At 28.0% G+C, this 16,545-nt stretch overlaps 1 protein-coding gene across 1 annotated transcript in view; it reads right to left on the reverse strand.

Annotated features, from left to right (window-relative positions):
• Positions 1-16,545, reverse strand: part of Msp300 (Muscle-specific protein 300 kDa) — a gene marked incomplete in the record, with an annotated part of 315,787 nt that overhangs the window by 17,634 nt on the left and 281,608 nt on the right. Inside the window, 24 exon segments of the mRNA XM_067045109.1 lie at positions 790-985; positions 1,059-1,154; positions 1,389-1,583; positions 1,660-1,887; positions 2,244-2,432; positions 3,064-3,270; positions 3,682-3,864; positions 4,685-5,059; positions 5,141-5,425; positions 5,554-5,745; positions 5,952-6,083; positions 6,187-6,362; positions 7,386-7,707; positions 8,295-8,447; positions 9,100-9,255; positions 9,340-9,510; positions 10,140-10,307; positions 10,744-10,887; positions 10,978-11,140; positions 12,374-12,534; positions 13,487-13,651; positions 15,051-15,198; positions 15,297-15,425; positions 16,354-16,448. Coding sequence (XP_066901210.1) covers positions 790-985; positions 1,059-1,154; positions 1,389-1,583; positions 1,660-1,887; positions 2,244-2,432; positions 3,064-3,270; positions 3,682-3,864; positions 4,685-5,059; positions 5,141-5,425; positions 5,554-5,745; positions 5,952-6,083; positions 6,187-6,362; positions 7,386-7,707; positions 8,295-8,447; positions 9,100-9,255; positions 9,340-9,510; positions 10,140-10,307; positions 10,744-10,887; positions 10,978-11,140; positions 12,374-12,534; positions 13,487-13,651; positions 15,051-15,198; positions 15,297-15,425; positions 16,354-16,448 — 4,429 coding nt within the window.

Raw genomic sequence — 16,545 nt, forward strand, 5'->3', positions numbered from 1 at the left:
CGTTCATTTTATTTGCTCTAAAGTTATCATCTCAATTATATTTACCGAAAGGAGTTAACACAATTTAGCTTTGTGTAGTCTTCTATATTCTAGGGTAACTTGTCCGGCTTTGGTCCAAATATTTTTCACAATACCTTATTTTCAAAACCCTTAAGGTATTGTTCTTCCCTTAATATTAGAGACAAAGTTTCAAATTCATAAAAAAAAATTAGGCTGAATTATAATTTTGTAAGTTATAACTTTTAAGTTTCTAGGGAGAAGTAAGCTAAGTAATTTTGAAATTGAAAAATTACAAGAATTTCCCATATTTAACCTCACAAGATACAGTGCTAATAACTCCAAGAACCCAGGTTTTGCAGATAATTATTTTTTGTTTTACTGTAGCAGTGAGTCAGCCCTGTGGGTTCCGGAATTCTCCAGAGTCCACCTAGCCTCTTTAAGTTGTAATCCTTATTGGGTAAAAGTCTAATGGTCGAGCATGATTCTGACCAAATCACCTCCTAGCATAACCGTTGGTCTAGTAACAGTACTTCCTCACACCCTGACCGTTCATAGCTTGCAGTAGCACAGATTTAGTTTTTGTTTGTTTTTAATTTTGTTTAGTATCATTTAATGTAGCCAGACAAAGGCTGTTGAAATTTTACAATTTGTTATTCTTAGAGAACCAAGTGTACCAGATTAAAGATCGATTTTTTCATTCATTTCATTGTAAGTGCTTCGCCTTAGGACTGGATAAAAAAACTAAGCTAAAAAATAGCACAACTAAAAATATTTTAATAAATAAAATACCTTCTTGGAATACATTGGCTATGTCTTGTAGCTTAGCTGCTTTGGATTTTGTAGCTTCCCTTTCTCCATGGCAGTCACTGCAACTTTGCACTGAAATTCTGGTCTTCCTAACCCAATCAACTGCTTCACTTTGACTTGAAAGATAGTTATCATAATCCTTTACTTCAGTTTCAAGTTCTTTTAGCGTAGCAGTAACCTAGAAAAAAAAAAATCAAACTAATTCAAAACAAAGATGAAACAAATAAAAAATAGGAAGAAAAGTAATTTACCATATCCTTGAGGTTTGTATATTCTTCAAAACATTTATCAAAATCTTTTCTAGGAATAGTTCCATCATTTTCCAGTTTTTGTTGTATCTTTCCAACCTAATTTCATAAATATAAAATACACTTGTGTGAATTAGTTAGAAATATTTATTTATGATTATTCCACAATATTTATGTAATTAAACAAATCCTGTTTCATATTGATTAAAATTAAAAAAAAAAAATAATCAACTTTGAATACTAGAAATTTTCAATTCTAGGGCATCAATTAAACTATCATTTTCAAATAGGTAAAAATATTCAATAAAAAATAAAATAAATGTTAAAATTCACCAGATCTGACTGAGTATTAATCTGCCTCAATAATCCTTTAAACTTCTCAAGTTCTGCTTTAGTGTCACATATATCAGATGAATCATTTCTAACAGCCTTCATTTTCATTTCATTTGTCCATTCCCTCATAGCCGATACCAGTTTATTAACCTCTTCTAATTCGGCAGCCCTTGCAGTTAGAAGTTGCCTCAAGTTCTATAACAAATATAATTTTTTAAAAAAGACGTAAGCAAAAGATCAAAATAAAAAGTAAAAGAGCTATGATTCATACATGAACATCAGTTGTGAGTTTATCAAATTCCTGTTTAAGTGAATCTGTATCTTCTTGAATCTTCGCTACACCGCTTGGTTCAGTATTGAGAATCACTTTTTCCTTAAGCTCAAGAGCGTAGCGGAATCTGTTTTGTCCTTGTTCGAGAGCTTGCTGTAAACCTTTTACAACTCCAAGACGAGAATTCACTTCAGCAATTGAATTCGGCATTTCACTACAAGTGGCAACCTAAAATTTAAAAGTAAGAAAATATAAATTCACAGTTGAAAAATTAAGAGCAAATGGCTGGGGGCACAGTCAGTAAAGAACACAAATAAGTAAAAACTTATTTCGTTAGAGCCAACTTTTTAACTAGAATTTCTGGCCTTCATCATTTTAAATTAAAGATTTCCTAGTTTTGGGTGTGGGCAACATGAGGCTTAGGTATGCCACTGTTGTCAAGCATTCTGACCAGAAGTTTGAACCCCCTTTGAACTAGGAAGCTTTCTTTCTTTCAATTTAAAATGAAACTAATAATTTCCACTATTACCTGCATTCATAAAAAGATAATTTAACCTTAATTAACGCTTTAGTATTCGTATTACCTTCTCTTTGGTTTTTTCAATCCATTGTTGACATTCTTGGTATAGAGAATTGTGCTGTTGGTGCTCTTGATAATGGAGCTCTAGTCTTCTCATGACTTCCTTTGCGAGTGATAACAATGCATTATATTTTGTAGTTAATTGCATCAACGCATTAGATACTCGAGTATCAGAACATGTTTCGAGAAGTAGCTGTGAAAATGAAAAGAAATTAAGAATTATCTTTCTAAAAAATTTGTTGAATCTATAATACAAAATTAGGTCATTTTGAATAAAAAAAAATTATAGGTTTACCTTAAAGTAGTTACCAATTAGTGGATAATCATAGGAGAAAATATTAAGAAAAAAGTATTTTTTTGTGTCTTACATAACAACACACTATTATAGAATTAGTCTTATACAAATACTTTGAATTTATAATAAAAAATATTATAAAAACAAGAGGCATCACAGGAATAAATGCATAATTGTTTACGAACAATATCAGAAGCTTGAATATTTTATAGTTTTTGATTCCTTTAGTAAAATTCAAATTGTTTCAACATTATAAAAAAAAAATAAATAAAAAAGCATTTTATTTGTAATTCAAAGTAGTACAATTGTTTGAAAAGGTTTTTAGTTTGTTTACATACAGGTTGGATAGTACATACATATGGACTACTTAGAAAGAGATAATTACTGGCAAAATAAGCACTTTATAATGTATTAATTTGTTTTATTACAAATTTTACAAACTATTGTAGATTTATAACTTACTTATTTCCTTATCAATACAAATTAAATAAAAAACAAAACAAAAAAAAATAACAGAAGATCTCTTTACCTGAGCCTTCAAGTTGAGGTTGTCTAATTGTTGTTGCCAGCTAAACAAAGTCTGAAGATGCCCTTGGAACAGTTCAAGCATTGTTCTTTTTTCTTCCAGGGTGCTTTGTAACTTATTAAATGATTGAACAGATTCTTCTGTCTGACTTAACCATTCGACAGCTTCTTTATACTGATCTTCATACTCTGTCCATTTCATAATACCAGTCTAAAAAATAAAATAAAAAAACCCCAATAAAAATTTTAAAAAACTTAATTTAATAGGTTACTGATTTGTATTTAACCTCAACAAGAGCGAAATAGTTTAAGATTAAAAATCTTTTTACAATTTAAAGAGGATATTATCTTATAATTTTACAAGCCTATAACATTAGCGATTTGTCGAAAAACAACATTAACTATTAAGTGAGCTACTAATAAATCATAAACAAGTTGGGAGAGTAGTTTTTGTATAAACATTTAAATAGCAGTTTAGTTTTCATTAATAGATTAAAAAAAGTGCATAAGTGTTTTAAGCCCAATAAAAAAAAAGTAACTAATAATATTTTAGACTAAAAATTTCATTTATATAATATTAATAGAAGAAGTAAAAAACAAAACCAAACTTTCTTTTTCTTACCTCAAGAAGATTTTTAGTTGTAGCAAGTGATTCCACATAACTATCAAATTCGTCTTGAAGTAAAACTACTTCTTCTTCAATTACTTCTTTGTCGTCAGCATCAGCTAAAGCACAAGCAACTTCTCCTAATTGAAGTGCTTTTTCTAATTTAGACTGCCCTTCTGGAACTTCATTCTGAAGAATCTGAAAAAAAGGAAAATGAATAAATTATCTACCATGAAATATATTATAAACAAGTAAAGAGGTATTCGATAGAAATAAAATAATAAACTGTAATTTAAAATTTCTATGCTACTTTTTAAAAATTTAATTTGAAGTTTATCAGTTGACTGTATATAAAATTGAAGAAAGATGGTTCAGATGGCGGTGAAAAAAGGTAGACAAATAGCAAAAAAAAAACTCTTTTCAAATAATTTGTTATTTGAGTACCATTTTTGAGCACCACCCAGACCATCTTGGTTAAAAAGGAGATAAAAAAATATTTACTTGGGACTTTATAGGTATTGAAGGGTTAAAAATGTAATTATTTTAAATATTTTAATACAGACATTTTGAGTGGAATTCAGAAAATAAAAACAAAATAATAAAAGCTAACAAAATAAATAACAACTATCTAAAAGATCTAAAATATTAGAACAACAATAATAGAAAATAAGAAGAATAATTTGAATTTTAATCTTTTAAAGTATATTTAAAATGGTTTGAATAAAAATAAAAATAAATAAATACAAAAATAACCTTATAAATAAATAAGAGTTTGTTTATCTAATAGTGAAGAGTGTAGTTTTAATCTAAAATTAATTTTTAAAAAAACAGATTGATTTTGACTTGTAATTGATGACCTGGGCAAAATAGCCTGTAAAACAATTTTTAAATTTTGATGAGAGGTGTGAATTTATATTTCAGATTGTCCTTGAGGATGACCAAAACGTTGGACTGTTGATATAATAAAGAGTGTGAGACTTAACAAGGATACCATTTGATTTAATTAATAAATAAATACCTTCAATTGGGTGAGCTTGTTAGCCAAAGAATCTTTATCACCCATTGCCTCGGCACATTTGCCTAGCATCTCTTTGGCACCTCTGAGCCAGGTACCAAATTCATTTCCAGCATCAATGAAGGCTTGGTGGCCTTCTACTGTTTCCCTCTGCTTTTCAAGAAGCTCTTTAGCAGCTTTTGAAAGACTTTCATACTTGACAGTGATTTCAGGAGCTGCTTGTTGAAGGTCTTCAGCTTTTGATGTAACTGATTGGATCATAGGTTCAAATGAAACAATGTCTTGAACAATAGAATTGGTCTGCCTCAGAGTAGCTTTTCTTTCAACAATGCTTAGTGACGCCAAACCAGAAGCTTGACCCCTCTTAGCTTTGGATAACTAAACAACAGAATATACATTTTATCTTTCAAGATTTATTTACTTGATTAAGATATAATAATGAATTATAATTGTTGTTACCTTTTGCTCACAGACTTCCATCAATTTTGCTTCTCTATCACTGATCCATTGTTGTAATTGAGAATAACTTGAACTATAGTCTGCCCACTGGAGCAGACTTGTTTCTAAATGAACTTTAGCAGTTGAAATCTTTTTCACCAGTCTTTCCCATTCAGCTTGAAGCTCTTTTAATGTATTTGCAATCGCTTCTTTACCATCAGAGCGAGTGGCTCTTAAAACTTTTTCTCCTGAATTGACTGTTGCATGTATAAGACTTTGGCCCTCTTCTCTTCTATTTGTTAGCTCCTATAAAAAAAAATTGTAATTATAATAATCTAAAAATATAGCAATTTAAATAAATTTCAAATACACCACTCAATAAACTATTTCTTTATTCCTATGAGGACTAATGTATGAAGTTAACATTGCCATACCTGTATTTTAGCAAGACGAGCCTGAAGAACATCTTTAGAAGCTGTAGCAGCAGAAGTGCTGGATTCTCTAATAATTTCCTTAGCATCATTTAACCACTCTCTCGCTTTCAGCAGATTTTTTTCATATTCTTCATGTTGCTCGAAATTAGTCTCAACTTTTCTCAACACATCTTTTGCAAGATTAAGTTGTACCTGTAATTTTATTATTATTATAAGATTGGATCTGAGTGACATGATTTTCATATTAATTTTAAAGAGTTAAAACCATTCCCTCTCATTTATTTTATTAGTGTGTTCCTTAAACATTTCTTTTCAAATAACAACACTAAACTTCAAGTAAAACATTAAGACAGTATTTTAAAGACAAAAAAGTAATGTAAGAAGTAGTAAAAAAATACCTCATATCTTGAGTTCAAATGCCTCATTTGATTATTCACATATGTATCGAGGTGAGATGAAAGTAATGGAGCAGCAATTTGATTAATTTTATCTATTTGTTCTTGTCCCTTTTCTAGTTTAGTTAAAATGTTCTGAAATTATTAAAACCATCAATAATTATATGATTTAATTATTACAAATAATGAATTATAATTACCATCATCAAAGTATTTTTTTTCATAACAGGCTTTTTACCTTAACAGTTTCAACTTGTTTTTTCTTTTCTTCAGCAGTTCCGAGGAGAGCAGTCTTTTCTGCCTTGACGAGAATATCCATCTGTTGTAACCAATCGGAAATCTTTTCATATTCATCTTTGTAATTCTTCCATTGTATGACCATAGCTTCAAGTTGTTCTTTCTGTGCGAGCACATCTGCAATAGAAATTTCAAAATACAGGAGTTTTTGTAAAAAAAATTGTATGGTTTCCTTCAATAGATAATTGTTAAAAAAAAAAAAATTGTCTGTTTTCCTATAAAATAGCTATTTTAAACTTCATTGTTTTCCCATGGGAGCTCCTCATTCATAAAAAGTTTTTATTCATATTTCAAGCTACAATTATAAAGTAAACAAGAAGTATTAAGAAAATTAATTAATTTTCTTTTTGTTTAATTATATGCACTAAATTAGAACTGTAAACTGAGATTACTTTGAGTCTTGGAGGTGATTTTTGTATTAAAAATTGATTCTGAATACAAAATTACTTTTGGGCTAAAAAAATGTTATACCAACATTAAAGCAATCTGAAAGGTTTTTAGGAAGGGACACTTTTAAACTAAACAGTATTTCAGGTTCTAAAAACACCCCGATCCCTGAATTTATTATCTTAATTTTTAAAAACCAATTAAAATGGAAATACACCAAAAGTCTTAGTGTATTCTAGTTGATTATGCAATATATGGTAGTATAAGTGAGTTAACAAGGCTGAGTAGGTAAGAGAGGTGAGGAAAAGGACAGAGGAACTGCATGCCCTGCAAAGGGCATTCTTAATGTGGCAACTGGAGAAGGAAGGCTCAGAAAAAGTACAAGTAGCTGATTTTGCCTAGAAGATAAATTCCCAGCATTGGAAACACACATGTTAGAGACTGTATTAAAGTAAGTACTTTATTATATTTTACGATTGTAAAAGAGGAAATAGCATTATCACAAACAAGTTCTTATATTCATCACCGAAAAAACAGGCAGTGAAAAAGAGAATCAATTGTTAAAAATTATAAAGGTCGCTAAATAAATAATTAAAAAGAAGTTTGGATCTACAAATCTATCTTAATGAAACAGACTAGCTCATCTGTATTGCTTCTTCTTTTATAATAAATTATTTTCTATCAATATGGGAGAGAGAGGGGAGGGGAAGATTAAATGATTACTGGCAACCTTCTTTGAATCTAGATTAACACCTTTGAAAAAAGACTGGAAGCTTTCCGTTATAGCCTTCACATCATTGTTGATGAGGTTGGCACCTTCAGGAGATGTACTGGCAGCGGCTACAGCTCCGCTAGTAACAACAGCCTCAACAAGCAGTTCACCTTGAGCTCTTTTGTTCAACAATGACTGTAATGGTGCCATAGCATCTTCTAATGCCAACTTATCAGAAAGTGAGCGGGATTTGAGTGATGGAAGGCGCTCCCTAGCACGACCTAGCCATGCTCCAAGTTCTTCCATTGCATCCTTAAACCTTCTATGTTCTTGATATTCAGCTTCTCGTTCATTCATCAAAGTCTGAAAAAAAGTATAATGAACAATAGTTTCAAGGTACTAAAGAAAAAAAAAAAACTTGTATTCAGAAAAGAATATTAGCAGAAAATATACCCCATAAACAGTTGATAATTAAACTCTATTTTTTAATGAAGTATTTAATGTTTATTTTTCATTAATAATTTGCCAGATAAGCTAACATACAAACCACTTATCTTTAGGAGTCTATAGATGTTCAATAATATTATCCATTGTAAAATTTATTTTCAAATGATAATTATTGAAGCCATTGTTTAGAATTGTGCATGAAATTAATGATAAATATATTTTTAAACTAAACTATTTTTATAACTAAAATATCAATTTTAACAAAATAAAATCAAAAGAATATTTATTTTTAAATTAATTATAATGGAAAACACTGTAACTAAACATTGATTTTCCATTTATCCAAAGTTATATGAAATTATCAAGATCTTAAGTACTTATTTCTTATCTGAATCAAATCACTTATCGTTTTTACTCATTCATTGATATATGCCCAAAAATATTCTTATAGACACATAAAATAAAGCAAAAATAACATATTGATAATTATTTATTCAACTTACTTTGATTTTATCAGCAATATCATCAAATTTCTTTAATATCTCCTGAGCTTGTGTAGCCGCGTGGTCTTGTTGACCACTTGCTAACATTTCAGCAGATTTTGCTTTCAGGCCATCTACTTCAATTTTTTCACATCTCACTCTTTCTTCAAGAGTCTGTACATAAATGGTAAAAATTAATATTGATATTTTGAACTTTATTTTATTGGACATTTATCATATTGATATTTTGAAAAAAAAAATTAATTAAATTATGTATTGCAAAGCAAGTCTGCACCGCGAAATTATTCAAAGTTAAAAAAAAAAAATATTATGAAACAATTCATTTCCTAATAAAATCATAGAAACAAATTACAATTTATTGTACATTTATATGTTTTTCCATGTTATTCAGAAGTTCAGTCCAATTAAGATAATCCAATAAATGAGGGACAGACTTGGAAGATGGATTATCAAATATTTCAGACACCTGAGAATCTCATTTAAATAATGAAAAATAAGGAATTATGATCAAAGAAATGTACAATGCTAAATTTATTTTAATAATAATTGATAAAAGTCACATCCAAGCTCTTTTTTTCTTTGTAACTTGAACAAACTATCCCCCAGAAAAAGCTAAAGGAAACACATATACCCATAATTTTCATTAAACTCACCTCAAAATTGAAATTTAGGTATACATTGAGTAACAAGAAAGAAAATATGATATTTGCAAAGCGAAGTAATTATAGTAGCTAATACAGAAGGCTTTACAATAAATGCTCATTTAAAAAAGATATCATTAAAAAAAAAATCCTTGTTACTTTACCTTGATCTTATCAAGATGAGTTCTTTTTTCTGAAAATGTTGTCTGGTATTCAGAAACAGTTGCATAGGAATTAGTCAAATGCTCAACAGTTTTATTTAGTTGCTGTATCTGCTCCAGGAAACCAGCCCACTTATGAATACAATCATCAAGAAGGGCCTAAAAACAAAAAAAATCACAATTTATAAATAATGCACTAAGGACTAAGGAAAGATAAAATATTTATTGATACAATAACTCTACCTTAGTATCAACCATTTTTGTTGCTAGATTGCTCCATTCCTGTTGTAAGTTTTCAAGAGCGTTATTGATCTCCTCGTGTCCTGATGGAGCAGTGTTTACTAAAACGCTCTGTCCTAATTCAACACAGCTCTGAACTCTGACAAAACCTTCATCCTTATAAAGGAGTAAATCCTGTACAAAATGATAATTGTAATGTAACAAATTGTTAAAAAAAAAGAAAGAAATTAAAACCAACTGTTCATATCACACCTTTGCTCGCTCTTGTAAATTAATTTTAGAATTTTAAGAAATAATTTGCTTGAACTAACATTTTTTGGTGATTAATCTCTCATATTTCAAAAATATATTGCAAGAAAAAAAGTAAATACATTTATAGGACCTCCGAATAATTTATATATTGAGTTTTTTTTTTGTTTTTTTTTCCATTGGGATCAAAATGATTTCATTATTATTATTTTCAATTATTTTTTCTCATATGCAATATGGTCATGGCTTTCCTGCTGTATGACTTTTGGCAGCCTAATAGTCCTTGAGAATTTATTATAATTAACATAAATAAATTATTAGGTATCAAATAGTATTAATTATTATTTTCCAGATTGATCAAGCTACTTCTAGGTTCCTACAAGCCCTGGTGCGAGTAAGTCAAAACATTAGAATATATCAGATTTTCGAGGAATGATTTAAAGGATGTTCTTTAAAATTATTTTATGAAATTATAAAATTAGGACAGCAGAGAGTTTTTTTTTACAAAGAAATATGAGATACATTCTGACAACAAAAAAATAATTTCTTATTACCTGGATGAGTTCTACTTTAGATTCTAAATCTTCTTGAGAGGAAGCACTAAGATCGGAACAGTATTGAAGTCTCGTTTTAATTCCATCTAACCATTGGCAGGCTTCAATGATGCCACTGTTGAGCTCGATGTGTCGTGACACATATCCTTGCCAACGATTAGTTAGATCCTAGAGGTAAATAGAACAGAAGCATTATTTAAAATAATTTTATAACTGAAATTACCTATTTTGACAGTATCAAGAGGTAGTAATTGATGTCACACTTACATAGAGGAATAATTATTCTTACAAAACAATCATTGAACAATAGCATAATCTTATAATATTCGTAATTAATTAGATTCTATCTTTTGTTTGTTTTGATCCAAAATTGATTCAGATAATAAGTAAGATATAGATAGACCTTTGACCAATTAATGTAAAATTTTAAACAAACAAAGCAATTATAAGAAAGTCTTGTAATATAAACACTTAAATATTAATTTACTAAAAATAAAAATATAGAATAATAGATATACAATTCCTGACATAAAAATTATGCATTTAAAAAGCTAGGAGTTGAGCTAGTTTTTTCTAAGAAATGAGTACATAGAAAAACATTCACCTTTACTTTTGCTGATAGCTGTTGGTACTTATGCTGAAGCTCTGTTATGTGCGAACTTCTAGTACTTGGTTTATGAAGCTGCTGTGCTTTGTCAGTTACGGCATCTATTTCAAGTTCTTTTGCCCTGATCTCTCCTTGAAGTATCTATGGATGTTCAGGAAATAAACATAAGAATACAAGTTTCTAAATTGTTTCATTAAATTAGTTCTATATTTATTTATTTTCAAATATTACTTTCAATAATTCAAGCTGCTCCTTCTTTTCATCAGCAGTTGCTTTGAGATCGACAGCATGAAGTTTTGTATCTGTTTCTCTCAGCCAGGAGAGGCACTGGTCTTTCATTTCTTCATACTCAGACCATTGTTGTAGTTTTGATTCAAGTTGATTTATAGTAGATCTGGAAACAATCATATTATGTTTCTATAAGCAAGAATGGATTGATTAATTAATATTTACCATGTAGCATGAATAAATCATTTAATAATCACTGGAGGAAAAAATGTAAAACATCATTTTTCCTACTCGGAAAGAAAATATGTTTTTTGAAATGTTGATCCATGTTATACAAATGTACCTTCTTCATTTATACCTATGTTTCTTCAACTACCTACCTAACTGGAATGACTATTGATTAATTTTTTTTAGTGAAATGCATTTGCATTTTCAAATACAACAATAAATTATGTTGAAAACAGTTTAGCAAGATAACTATCATGTTAAAGCAGTTGTTCCTAACAGGTATGGTCCCCTCCCATAGGTGAACCATAAGAGCCTTGAAGTAGCCTCAGGAAGTTCTAGGAAACTGTTTATGAGGATTTATTATTAGAAATATTTTAAAATTATATTTCCTGATGTGTTAGTGGTAGCTCAAATGTTTTAACAGGTAAACGAACAATAAAGTAGCTCAAAATCCATTTTTAAGCTTTCAAATTTCCAGGCCGACTTACCAAGAGTTAAGTCAAGTCGACTTCGTTCAATTTCCAGATTAGTGATCTGCAAAATTCTATGGGTTCTGTTTTAAGGATTCAATAGTTAAAGAAAAAAAAAACCTTGTAGAATTATTGTTAACTTGTGAGTTTGTTAGGATTGATTCTTTTACAGTAAGATATTTTATAAAGAGTTAATGTTAATTAATACTATGTAACATATATATATATAGTTAGTACTATGTATGTAGGCCACTAAACTTTAAAGGATTAATTGAATACAATACAAGAAAAACAGTTTATATAAATAAAAAAAAACAAACATAAAATCTAATTATGAACCATTGAGACATGTACAACTATTTCAATGTATTTAAAGGTAAGAAATCATTAATTAAATAATTATTTTTTATTAAAATTAATTATGATATCAGAATTACTTACACCACTCTTTCTCTCAATGGCTTATTAAGCTAAGAAGATTCATATTTTAATGCATAAAATTTTTTTATTCTTATTTTTTTCAGTCTTCAGTATATTTTATTAATTTATAAGGAGGGATAAAGTTGTCTAGTTTTATAAAACAGGGTGAACAAATCATTTTCACCACCACTTTAGGGTAAGAATACTAATGTTAGTTACAATCATTGCTGTTTATACTAGAACAGTATATCCTCACAAAATTTAACTTAAAATTGACTCACTGGATCGCTGACAGCAGTGAATGCCAATCTTGTTGAGAAGAGTCTACCTGTGCCCTAATATTCCCTTGGCCTGATAGATTCGTTCCAGGTAGCACTTTTTCAGCAAGAGCTCTGATTCCTTCTACCCTGGGTTCTTCTTCACGAAGACTAATTTCCAAGTTCTAGAATATAATTATAAAAATTAATTGAAAAAATTAAATGTAACTATGAAGAAACCAAAAAAAATTGTAAAAATAATGATGATATTTGCTGGAATAATTCACCCATTACTAAGTCTAAACCATTTGCTTTTTGTAGAAATAAAGACAAATTTAAATTCACTAATATCAATCTAGTATGAGTTTTTAGTTTGATTATGGATTGATTCTTCTCAAAAAATATATATGCGGGAAACAGAAGATTTCTTATAAATCATTTATTTCAAACTAGGGAAAAAATCAATCAGACAAATTGCTCAAGTTTCTAAAACACTAGCAAATTCCAGAAAAAAAAATCATTTGCTAGTTTATTTCAATCCTCTAGAATTGAAATTAAATTAAATTGAAGGGTTAATTACAAAATATATAACCAATTGAATGAGGGAGAGATAACAAATGAAATAAAACTTCAAAAGATTTTTAATAACCTCGGTGCATACATGAGATATTAATAAAAATAAAATTCGATTGATGCCTTTGATCATATAGAAAAAAATATTTAACTTCTAAACAAGAAATGATAGAATTAAGATTTAGAAAAAAAAAAAGAAAATCCATGATAAAGGAACACTTAAAAGCATTCAAACATGTTTCTGATTTTAGTATTAAAGATTATAAATCAAAGTTTAAAATATAACAAATGTTAAAAATTTTCGTTGAAAAAAATAATTAAAAAAAAAATGGTGATGCAACAAACTTTTTGGATCAAAATTAATTCATGGGAAATTTTTTTAGAAATGGGTAATACACTAGAAACAAAACTGTTAACTGCAATAAAAGTAAATCAAAGACAGTAACTGTGCATGTTAATGGAAATTAATTATCAATATTTTTTATCTGCGGAGATTTAAATAATGAGCTATTCTTAAAATGTAATAATAACTAAAGTTTAAAAAAATCAATACTGAATAAATACCTTCAATCGGTCTAAATTAGTATGAAGTGATACTCTTTCCAAGTCTAGATCACCCCACAATAGGACAGTATTGTTCGTAGCTTCAGTCCATTCCTGCATTTCCATTACAGCTTTACAGTATTCTTGATGAATATTAACAATGCCTTCATAAGTTTCCACAAATTTCTAAAAAAAAAATAAAAAGATAAATTACCTAAATTCATTTAAACATTTCTTGAAATTTAAAAAAAATAAATTTTAACATTCTAAAAAATAACTAACTATAAATAACAACATAAATAGAATAAAGCATCAATAAAATATTGATTACTTTACTATCGGATAGCATGACTTTTACTATTAGTTATAATTAATAATAAAATGATTATAAATAAAGTAATCGTAAGATTTTTAAAAAAACTCATTAAAATCATTAATTAAAACAAAAAAAGGTATAGACTACCACTTTATAAACCAAGTTATGACAAGTGCAAATATTAAGTATAAACATAAACAGAGCTAAATGAAGTACAGCAAAATTTTATTTCTATATAATTTGGTAACTAATAATCTAAATAAATGTATTACTTATTATTTAATCTCTTCATCATACCTCTCTGTCTTATTACTTTATGTCACAGTTTTTTTTTTAAATAGTTGCACATCTGACAAAAGAAAGTTTTTTTTCTATAGAAAAGAACAAAGATATACTGTAGACTGTAGTTAATTTGTAACAACTCTCATAGCTTTAGGAAAATCTCTAGAATAACCTCAGTAAAGAAAGTGACCACAGTCTATAGTACTATCTTTGGATATGTATAATTTCAAATAAAAACAAAAATCTTTTTTTTTGTAAGATATGCCACTAATTCAAGTAAAGCAGTGATTTGTTTTTTGAATTAGAACCTGGCTCTACTAGCCAATAAATAATAACATTAAATGAAAACCTTAATTTAATTGATATTTCCTTAGAAGCAATTTAAAAAATAAAAATAATTTATTACATAATAATAACAAAACTCCTAATAAAAATCATATTATACTATAAATAAAGACTATACATTAGGTTTTCCTGTATACCACAGATGATGTACAATGTCAACTCATCACCAAATGATATTACTTGAGTTTATCTCAATTAAATAATAAACTTCATAATATAAATTAAATAAATAAATAAAAAAAATCCAAATAAATCAAACAACCTTTGATTATCATCACTTTTTACTTTTGTTTCAATGTATTATTTTAAATACTTGTTTATAAGGAATTAAAACTTTTATTTTTGTTATTGTTTTTATTTGTATCAATACATTATTTTATTTTTATTATTTCTAATTAAGCTATAAGCTTAAAATTTCAATTTATGTTCATAATTTACACCATATTTATTTTTGTATTAATACTTATATTAACATAAATAATTTATATGTATTTGTATTTATATTAATGTAAATAAGTTGTAATTTCTCCATATATGTAGCAAGGTTTATCCCTTGTAAACAAAGAAATAATTTTAATCACAAATTCACAAAATTGATGTTTTAACAATAATAATTTTACTCAAATTCAAGAGTGGTCCTACCTGAGCTTTATTTAGTATATCTGAGTGTTGTTTTGTCATTTCCTGAATCCTCTTTTCAATTTCTTGATTTTTTTCAGGCAATGAATCAAAATTGTCCCTCAAAGTCACAAGATCTTGATGGTGAGCATTGGCATCTTGAAGAACAGCTCTGCAAAATTTTAATAATTACTTAAATTATGTCCTGTCGTATGATTTAAATTATAAAACTAATCGATCAGGAAGGGGAATATTTGAACAAATGATTACCTGTACGCTTGGAGTTGACCCCTCTTTTCATCCAATGTGGCTTTTAGTTCTGGTTCACTGGGTAATAATGACTCCGTCTCTTTCAACCATTTCTGCAGCCTAGCACACCTCTCTTCAATTCCACTCCAACTGAAAAAACATTTATACATGTAATCCAATAAGTATAACTATTGAAATTATAATAACTATTATAGCTGGAGAAATAAAAAGAGAACAATTTAGAAATTTGATAAATATTAAAAAATAAACAGTTATTTAGATTTATGAAATAATATCCCTTAAGAAAACAATGCTACTATACTATTTTAGAATATTTGTTTCTTTACATTAATATTTTTCAAAACACCATAAAATTGAAAAATGAGTGGTGCAAGCCACTTAATTGTTTTTTATTTAATAAGTTATTTTATTGGTAAAGATAATTTATAAAGCCACATTCATTCAATTCAGTTCAGATTGATAAAAGTTACTAATGGAGTTATTTAAAATTTTATTCTCTATACATAAAATTATAAAAACATATAGGTACCTATAAGACTAATTTTAAAGTTTTAAAAAAAATCCATTATTTTAAATTTTAATAGCATAATAAGAAATATTTGTTTACTATCAAATTTCTTCTACAAATATCACCTTCTTGCTCAAATAATGGGAAAATTTAAAAACACAATAACTGAAATAGCCATAAATTTAACTAATTGCTCAAATTTTGACTTGATATATTTGTACTCCTGATGATTTGAACTATTTGCAAACTAAAAATGCATCAACTGAAAAATTGACCAGCAAGTCAAATATACTGTTTCAATAATTCAATTTAATTAGAGTCAAAAACCACATTGAGAGAAAAATTACCATTAATTCAAATTTATAACAATTTAAACAGAGGTGTTCACAAAACAACCCCTTTTAAGTTGCTTTATTATTCAAGCCAGAAGGTGATGTACAAATAGATTTTCAGGATTGTAAGAACTTGACAGATGTGTTCAATACTTTATTAAAATCTAAAATTCATGTAATTTAATTTTTAATTTATTACATAATGTTCAAAGTTTACCTTGAAATTCTCAATTTCAGCTGTCTCTCGAGGTCTGCTATGCTATCGTATAAAGAATCAAAAGAAGTATGCAACTCTTCAACTTGCAGACGAACCTGAAATTTGAATAACCATTTAATTTATGGAGGAATGTATACAATTTAAAATAATACTTGATACACTGAAGTGCTATTACAAATATAGCATAGGTAA

This window comes from Halyomorpha halys, unplaced genomic scaffold (genome assembly GCF_000696795.3).
Source record: "Halyomorpha halys isolate HHAL.00 unplaced genomic scaffold, Hhal_1.1 Scaffold618.1, whole genome shotgun sequence".
NCBI lineage: Eukaryota > Metazoa > Arthropoda > Insecta > Hemiptera > Pentatomidae > Halyomorpha > Halyomorpha halys.